Source organism: Solea senegalensis, linkage group LG13, assembly GCF_019176455.1.
Source record: "Solea senegalensis isolate Sse05_10M linkage group LG13, IFAPA_SoseM_1, whole genome shotgun sequence".
NCBI lineage: Eukaryota > Metazoa > Chordata > Actinopteri > Pleuronectiformes > Soleidae > Solea > Solea senegalensis.
In genome coordinates this window covers 5076211-5085016 of record NC_058033.1, presented here as the reverse complement: position 1 = coordinate 5085016, position 8806 = coordinate 5076211, and the positions used below count along the sequence as shown (strand labels likewise).

At 39.7% G+C, this 8806-nt stretch overlaps 1 protein-coding gene across 1 annotated transcript; it reads left to right on the top strand.

Annotated features, from left to right (window-relative positions):
* The first annotated feature begins 249 nt into the window (after positions 1–249).
* Positions 250–6225, top strand: htr3a (5-hydroxytryptamine (serotonin) receptor 3A). The gene is made up of 9 exons (XM_044042538.1): positions 250–321; positions 886–1049; positions 1163–1207; positions 1889–1998; positions 2115–2284; positions 3010–3170; positions 3778–3988; positions 4111–4347; positions 5211–6225. Exons 1-9 carry the CDS (start codon positions 252–254, stop codon positions 5525–5527), a joined length of 1485 nt encoding a protein of 494 aa, XP_043898473.1. The 5' UTR covers positions 250–251; the 3' UTR covers positions 5528–6225.
* Positions 6226–8806: the final 2581 nt, after the last annotated feature.

Genomic DNA, 8806 nt, shown 5'->3' with positions numbered 1-8806 from the left:
TCCTACAGCTTCATTCTGCCAGTCTATCAGCTCCATTTATCTGCAATCTGTTGCTTTACAGATCACGGACGAGTGACGTCACAGCAGATTGGTTACACCCTAATGGGCTGAGAGACACTAACAAGGTTTTGATGGTGGACGCCGGGGTGAATTGATGGATATAGTGGAGAGCGATGGAGCATAGCGGTGTCAGGCGTCCTGAGGCCCCACATCAGAGCAGCAGGAGCAGGAAACGCACGTGAACTGGAATCATGAGACTCTCGTCGGGATGGACAACACTACTTTTCCTGCTGATTCAAGGAGCTTCACGAGCGTGCACAGGTACACACACACACACACACACTTCTGTCCTTTATATGCTTTCAATTATGTTTCTGTCAATCTTACAACACCAAACTTACATAAATTATTATTTTATCAGGGACTGACATGATGATGCACTTATTAAACTAAATTGTTGCACTAAATGTTTTTTGTTTTAAATGAATTGTGCAATGAAAAATTGAATAAACAAAGAGGTATAAAATGTCCTTTTTTTTTAGAGTTTTAGACACCTTTAAGCAGGTGTAATTTTACAAACTGACAAACTGTATTTCACTTAATAATCACCGAAAAAAATTAATTTAAATGTGTTGATTTAAGTGGATTTTCAGTTCCTTTTTGAGACCAGGGATCACATTTTAGGAGGTGATTTAATTTCTGATTGCTTTTTATTTTCTGAACCTTATACATACTATGTTTCATTCTTTGTTATAAATGAATGCAATTTGCATGTTATGGCTTTTTTTGTCTTTTATAAATATTAATTCTCATATTCATTTTCATAATTTTAAACACTCACATACACACAGTAAAAAAGATAAATATTGAATTGTGGATTTGCAGCTAAGCGCCTGGGCAGCAGCACGGGACGATTCGCCAACGCCACACTCGTGCGCCTGTCGGAGTTCCTGAGTGCGGGTTATAAGAAAGGAGTGAGACCAGTGAAAGATTGGAGGACGTCCACTATCGTCGCCATAGACCTCATGGTTTACTCCATTCTGAATGTGGTGAGTCCTGTCCACATCTCGTATCAACACTTTATGAGCAATTTTTCTCTAAACATTTTTCTCTACCATTCACGCTGTAATACCAATGATTTTTTTCTTGTATTTCACCACAGGATGAGAAGAACCAGGTTTTGACAACATACGTGTGGTACAGACAAGTAAGACTAATGTCTTTTTAAAAGCCAAAAACATGGGCTGTTTATTGTCTGTATATGACCGATCTATGACCTTGAATAAAAGAAGACAGGGTCAGATTAGTTTCCATTTGACAGGAAACTGATACAAATATATAAATATGGAACTTACAGCCGGAAAAATAAGCGGTAAAACTGTAGACAAGAAAGTGAAAGGAAAGGTTCCACATGTCTGTCTGGTAAAACAATGGAAATATACAGATTATCACATATTAAAAAATAGTAATTGGCCTTTAAGATATAAAGCATCACGGTTTTTCACATCTTAGGTCTCAAAAATAACATCCTACAGTGTGCAACAACCACCTTTAGAGTAGTTTAAAAGGTAAATTTATAATTTGTTGCATATTCTATAAAGTGCAGTTAAAAACAAACACTTACCTCTTATAACCCTAATTGGTGAAGTCTCCTCCATGTCTGTCCTGATGATCAAACCTGGAACAGGATCAGAGACAAAACATTACATTTTTAAAGACAGTTTGATTAATCAAAGCAAATTAGTGTATTATAATGCATCACATTTTTCATCCATTCATCATGGAAAAAGTGAGTTGACAGTTTCTCTCTCCTCATAGTTTATTTATCTTTAAGGCCTCATTTCTTTTTAAAAATAAATCACAATCTGTCTGATTTCGCTGCTTCTAGTCGTGGACGGATGAATTCCTGGTCTGGGACCCTGAAGACTTTGATGAAGTCAAACAAGTGTCTTTACCCACGGCTAACGTGTGGGTGCCCGACATCCTCATCAATGAATTGTAAGAACTTTCTTTTTTTTACTCCTCTGCACGGTTTTTGTTTCAGGGATCGTCCCGGTCTTTCTGTTCTCGTCTGAAAACAGATCTTCTGTCTTTTCCTGTCTCTGAATCTTCAGCGTGGACGTGGGGAAGTCTCCCGACATCCCTTACGTCTATGTGACTCACGATGGACTCGTGCGCAACTACAAGCCCATCCAGGTGGTGACGGCCTGCACGCTCAACATCTACAATTTCCCTTTTGATGTGCAGAAATGTAGCCTCACCTTCCAGAGTTGGCTCCACACCAGTAAGACTTTCTTCTCTCACTGAACCTTCAATTGTTGTTTCACACATATTTGCATCGTTTGCTATAAAACATATTGCATATACTTTTAATTGGGGCTGCACGAAATCCCAGATCCCCCTAACTTTGCATTGAAGCCACAAAATATCTCCAAATCAAATTACACCACAGCAGCCCTAAATTAACACAATTGGTAATTATCATTTATTATGATTGACCATTTTTAATGCTAAAATAATTGTTATCCATGGATTTTCATATTTACTGTTCTACAATAAACTATTTCTTGATTAAAATGTCAAATTATAGGAATTTACTTGCATTCCTGAAGAGAAAAAAATTAGTTTTCGTGGTTTAATGCTTAATTAATTTCTGACTTCTCAGAGAAACCACAATGAACCAGCTCAAATTTGGGTATAAAAATGTGAATTCAGTTTGTCATTTGTCAAATAAATGTTTTAAAGTTTTTGAAAGATTTACACTAACCCACCACCTTAAACTGGAATAATCCTGGAAGGAGCTGTAAACAAAAATCTAAACCTGTATCACATTTTTCTTCAAGAATTGATCAAGTACTTTTCCAATTTTTTCGCCATTTGATGAAAACATGAGCATGCAGTGGACGCTCGATCTTCAACACTTTGTTCCGTTCACCCATCATGGTAGTCAGAGGGTAACTTGTTGACTTGTTTCACGCCGCTTCCTTCCAAATTGTGTTCGATCCGCAGTCGATGACATCAACATCACGCTGATGCGAAGCCCCGAGGAGCTCAGGGAGGACAAGAGTGTCTTCATGAACCAGGGAGAGTGGGAGCTGCTGCACATCCTGTCCAACTACAAGATCTTCAGTGTGGACAACGACGACTACTACGCCGAGATGAAGTTTCACGTGAGCGCATTGATCAGAGCACTTCTTACCAAGAGTGGATCTCTACTTCCATTTAGTTCTGGCCATTTTTACCACACTTTAAATATCATTATTAATGAATCATTTTAAAATATTCAATTGTAATGTTTTAACTAAATAACTAACCAACTAACTGACAAACACATGAACAAATGAATGGACAAGAACGATGTGGTGGACTAACTAATGGATGAAGGACAAACAGAAAAGAAAGAAAAAAAACAATGAGTGAATGGACAAATGAATGAATGAATGAATGAATGAATGAGCAAACTAACTAATAAGAGGACAAACAAACAAATAAACAAAAGACAGTAAGTAAGTAAATTAATGGACAAGAACGATGTGATGGACAAACTAATGAATGAAGGAGTGAACGACAAACGCATGATCAAGCAAACTAACGAATGAATTATTAAGCGAATGAACGAAAGAACAGAGAGATGAATAAATGGCTAAATGAATGAGTGAACGGACAAATTACGTGAATTAAGTGAAGCATTTTGTTCTCAAATTGATTGAAGGACATGCTCAGCTCACTGATAACCACGTTCTTCTTCTCCTTGGTCTAAAAACTGAACGTTTACAGGTGGTGATCCGACGGCGGCCGCTGTTCTACACCGTGAACCTGCTCATGCCCAGCATCTTCCTAATGGTGATGGACATCGTTGGCTTCTATCTGCCACCAGACAGTGGAGAGAGGGTTTCCTTCAAGATCACTTTGCTCCTGGGCTACTCCGTCTTCCTCATCATCGTCTCAGACACTCTGCCTGCCACTGCCATAGGAACCCCGCTGATAGGTGACCGTTTGTGACTTTAAAACCATTCAATTTCACCTCTAATCTACTGTGGAAGTTTTAAATAAATGAGTGAACTCCATGCGGATCGTCTAACACGTGGCCCGCTCTCACCTGCCTTGTAGGCGTGTACTTCGTGGTGTGCATGGCGCTCCTGGTGATCAGTCTGACAGAAACTGTGCTGATCGTGCGCCTGGTCCACAAGCAGGACCTGCAGCCTCCCGTGCCTCACTGGGTGAAGTACCTGGTGCTGGAGAGAGCTCCGGTCCTGTTCTGCATCCACAGGAAGCACCGCCTCTGCTCCAGACTGTCGTCCCACACCTCGGACCTGGAGCCGTACAAGGAGAACAGCTATGGAACTGGTAAGGTACAGGTGAAAGCATGTAGAGTAGTCCAAAATCCTGGTCCTCAGGGATCCACTGTCCTGCTCCAACACACCTGATTCAAACGAGTGGGTGGCTGTCCACCTCTTGCAGAGCTTGATGACGATGATTATTTGAATCAGGTGTGTTGGAGCAGGGAAACATCTAAAACATGCAGGACAGAGGTCCCTGCATCTGTGGTTCCGGGGTTTCTCAATCCTGGTCCTCGGGGATCCACTGTCTTGCATGTTTTAGATGTTTCAAATAAATAGGTCGCTATCAGGCTTCTGCCGTATGCTGATGGTCTGACCATTTGAATCAGGTGTGTTAGAGGCCCAGGACCAGGATTGAGAAACCCTGCGTGGTTTCACCATGATTGAGGTATATTTGGGGTTAAAGGTCCAGTATGTAAGATTAAGTGACATCTATTGGCGAGACTGCACAAAAACAGACTCCTCCACTCACCCATTCCTTTCTGAGGCATGTCAGAGAACTACGGTTGCCTTCGTAGACCAAAAAGGATGTAAACACTCAGAATACGTAAAGCGTAAAGCAAGGTCCTTGCCTGAAAATAATGGTTGCCAAACCATAAAAAATACTCAATTTTGTAACAACTAAATGAATAAAGATAATTCAAATAAAAAGTAAGCAAGTTGTCTTCAAATAACTTGCTAACTTTAGTTTGAATTAACTTAATTTAGTCGTCTTTTACCATGTGAAGGATTACATTTTAATTGACTTATGGGTAATTAATTCAATCACTGCTCACTGCCCTCCTAAATGTTACACACTGGTCCTTTAAGCCAAGTAATGACTGTCCACCACATAAATGCAACATTTCAAAGTGAAATATTCCCCCGCAGCGCGGTGCACACACCACCACCACCACACCTGCGAGGTCGGTCAAAGGCTGAGCCAGCACGACAGGGAAGGCGGCCTGCGTGGCCTTGGCCTACCGCCCGCCAGAGACCCCACGCCGCCCGTCATGGACAACATCCTGCACGAGGTGACAGCCATACGTCACTTCCTGGAGAAGAGGGACAGGTGCCGGGAAGTGGCCAAAGAGTGGCTGCAGGTGGGCTACGTGCTGGACGTGCTGCTCTTCAGGGTCTACCTGGTGGCCGTGGTGGCGTACAGCATCACACTGGGCACACTGTGGTCAGTGTGGCAGGTCGCCTGAGTGTTGCAGCAACACAACCGGTGTGGATACAAGCTCAGTGGAGCGTGGAATTAAAAAGGCGAGACTTAGCAGCTCTAAGCCCCCGTGGCTCAGTGGAGACAGGGGAGGCTCTCGTAAAGCAGTGGAACAGAGAAATGGTTCCTGTACTTGAGGCACTATATCCCTGCAAGCACTATTATTGTTATCATCCATTTAGTATGTTGGTTTTTTTTCCATCACAGATGCTTTCAGGGTCCAGCCCAAAGCAGCCAACTAGACCTATACGACATCCCCACACACTTACACTGTAAAAATACAAAACAGATTTATTTATCCATCAAAGAAATCCCAGGATTAGTTCACTGTCATGACGAGTACAAACAATACTGACAAATAAATCCATTCAGGGCCTCTTCATGGCTCACGAGTCAGTTTCAATGTTCATTTATTTAAATTCATCGGTATTTTTAAGTGTAAAGTAACAAGTTCTAATCTTCTGCATTGAAGATACAGTTCAGGAAAATACACGGGCTGGTGTGCGGCAGATTATCTGTACATAAAATATCAAACTACTATTACTGCAATGTAAATATTTTAAATCTACGTTGACAACACGGAAGAAATAAAGATTTTATATCAGCAAGCTATAAACTGCATATATTGCTCAACATATACAGTAGATATGAAAAAAAATGTAATTGGTTACATTTAAATGTGTGTCACATGATATAATAAAACCTGATGATCTTTTTTAACAGCTGTTTATTAATAATAATAATTTTGTTTGGGCTTTAAAAGTATTATACAGTATTAATAGTTTTGAGGTATTGGCTCTGTGTTGAGATGTTTGTATTTCCTTCATACTTTTCTTTATCCTGTCTCTTAATAAACTGTAAACACGACTCCTTTCACCTGGACATCATTGTTTCATTCACATGCAGTACACCACAGCAGCCAGAGGAGGGCACCATGTACAACGGCATCAGTTTGCTGTCCTCACTGAGGACAAAGCCTTCACGCTCTCAAATTGTTTTTTGTTTTTTTTTCCTGCAAATGATGTCTGTGAGAAACCTGTGATATTTAATTATCTTTTAACGTATTGTGTTGTCAATATCAGTGTCACATCAATGACGGCTATTAAGGTGCCACTTTGTGGGAGTGACAATCGTGTGAAAAAGGAAAAAACAAAAGAAAAGCAATATTCATGTGTTATTAAAGAGAGTTTTAAAGATTTAAAGGCCTGGACAGTTGCTTATATTGTCATTAACTGTGTCGCCTCAAGGTTCACGGTTCCTTTATTGTCATTGTGAGCTTCATATACTCAAGTCCACATCAGTCAGAATAGTACAGGAAGTCTTTAGACCCAGGATTTACTCCTATTGTCCTCAGTGAACTGGGGAAAAGGCGTTTAAATATACAACTTGCTTTGACTGGAACAAAGTTATTGAAGGATGGATCTTGCTGGACACTTTCAAAGTGCTTTTAAATGACGCCGAGGCACAGAGATTTGTCCAATTGCTCCTTATATTGACATTTGTTGATTTTCTATTGTATTCTGTATATATATATTTTAGATTATATTCCATAAACTGTATGCTGTAACTGTAAACTGTTTTGTGTAAAAACCCTGTATGCACTGCTACCAGGAAAAAAGAGATTTCAATAATAACAAATAATAAAAAAATGGATGATAAATAAATAAATCCCAAGAGTCTGAACTGAACTGGGGAAAAAAAGGCTCTTATGTTTGCTGCTCTTTTTGCCTGGAATGAACTATTCTGGACAACTTGGAGGCAGATTTCTGATTTATGTTTTTTTTTATGATTATGATTGTGATCCTGAAATGTGTTTATTTAATTATTCTATGTTTTTATAGTATGTATGACTGTTTGTCTGTAACCTTGTTGTAGTTTGTTTGTTTGGACAGGACACATTTTTTAAAGGTCAAATAATAATAATCATTCACTCAGTTATTTCAGGCAGTGTAGAATAAATAAATTAGGAACGGATTACTTCATAAAAACAGAAATAACACCTTTACAAAAACCCTAGAAATACATCAGTTTAATGCTGCTGTGACCTAAAAGTATACAAAATTGTACTGCAATCAGATTAAATGAAGTAGGAATTGCATCCTCTCCTTCTAATGCACAATTTTATCATCAATTTAAGTCAGATTTATGTGTCACAGATGCAGAAGAGGATTAGGGACACATGTTTTTCACACATTTTTTGGAAACCAAAACAAAAAACATGTATAAAGGAGCCAGAATTGTGAGATTTAAGTCTGATGTAGAGCTGAAAACTTTGAGGAGGATGACTCTGACAGTGGAGTCCAGCCTTTTACATCTTGTGTGGGACAAAGATCGGCGTGGCGACACAAAAGGCTCCCCCTCACTGTTCCCATCACCATCCTGACAAACTGACCGCTGCCCCTTCCTTCCTAAAAACCCCAAAAATAAGATCAAAGTCACAGCAACAACAACAAAAAAAACCCTCATCCACACCGACTTTTTCTTTCTTTCACCCTCTCATTTCCTGTTTTTTGTTTTCTGCCAAAAACCTTGAAAAAAGGGAGACATAAATAAATAACTCAGCAAAAGAAAAACGCTGGAATGTGTTAACAGTGGAAAAGTGCAGAGTGGCCTCATTAGTTTCTAATATAGTGAAGTCCAGATCTGATGGCGTGTATCAGCCAGAGGAAATGAGCAGACGCTGGACGGAGTGCAGACACTTTTCTGATGTGATTTTTGTTTATTTGCTGGAAGAGCAGACAGCCCGGGTCTTGTCGGGGCTTTATTGAGGGTGAAATGACAGCATCCATGCAGAGCTGATTATGGAGATTTATTACTGACTGGTCTGATGAATTTTTAAACTCCGGCACATTAAAGGGCCACGTCAGGGATTTTCGTACATCAAATCAAGTACATGCAACATGACATTCAAGTGTTCCTTTTCTCCCCCAACCCCTGATGTGATTCTCCTTTCATTTCCTCTCAAAAGTAATGAGTTCTCCCCGAGTAAAAGCCTTGGAAATCATGTTTCGGATTCACAAAGTTTCTCTAATATTCTGGCCTTTTCCCTGTTGGTGTTTTTTTGATGATTAGCTGATGGTGAAAAAGTCGTGAAAGACTTCAGACACTTACACAAAAATAAAAGTGACACTGATAATCCGACTATTGACCAGTGACATGATTTGTGAGGTTGATGGATTTATCTGAATACTGATATTATTATTATTTGGCTCATGGGATTAATCAACATGTTATTCCACATAATTCTTCTTCTTCTTCTTCTTCT

Bases quoted from the DNA above. Each gene is read 5' to 3' on its own strand.
- htr3a (XM_044042538.1), top strand. From the start codon at position 252: ATGAGACTCTCGTCGGGATGGACAACACTACTTTTCCTGCTGATTCAA. The intron at 1,999-2,114 runs GTAAGAACTTTC...CTGAATCTTCAG, and splicing joins GACATCCTCATCAATGAATT to CGTGGACGTGGGGAAGTCTC. The intron at 2,285-3,009 runs GTAAGACTTTCT...TTCGATCCGCAG, and splicing joins CCAGAGTTGGCTCCACACCA to TCGATGACATCAACATCACG.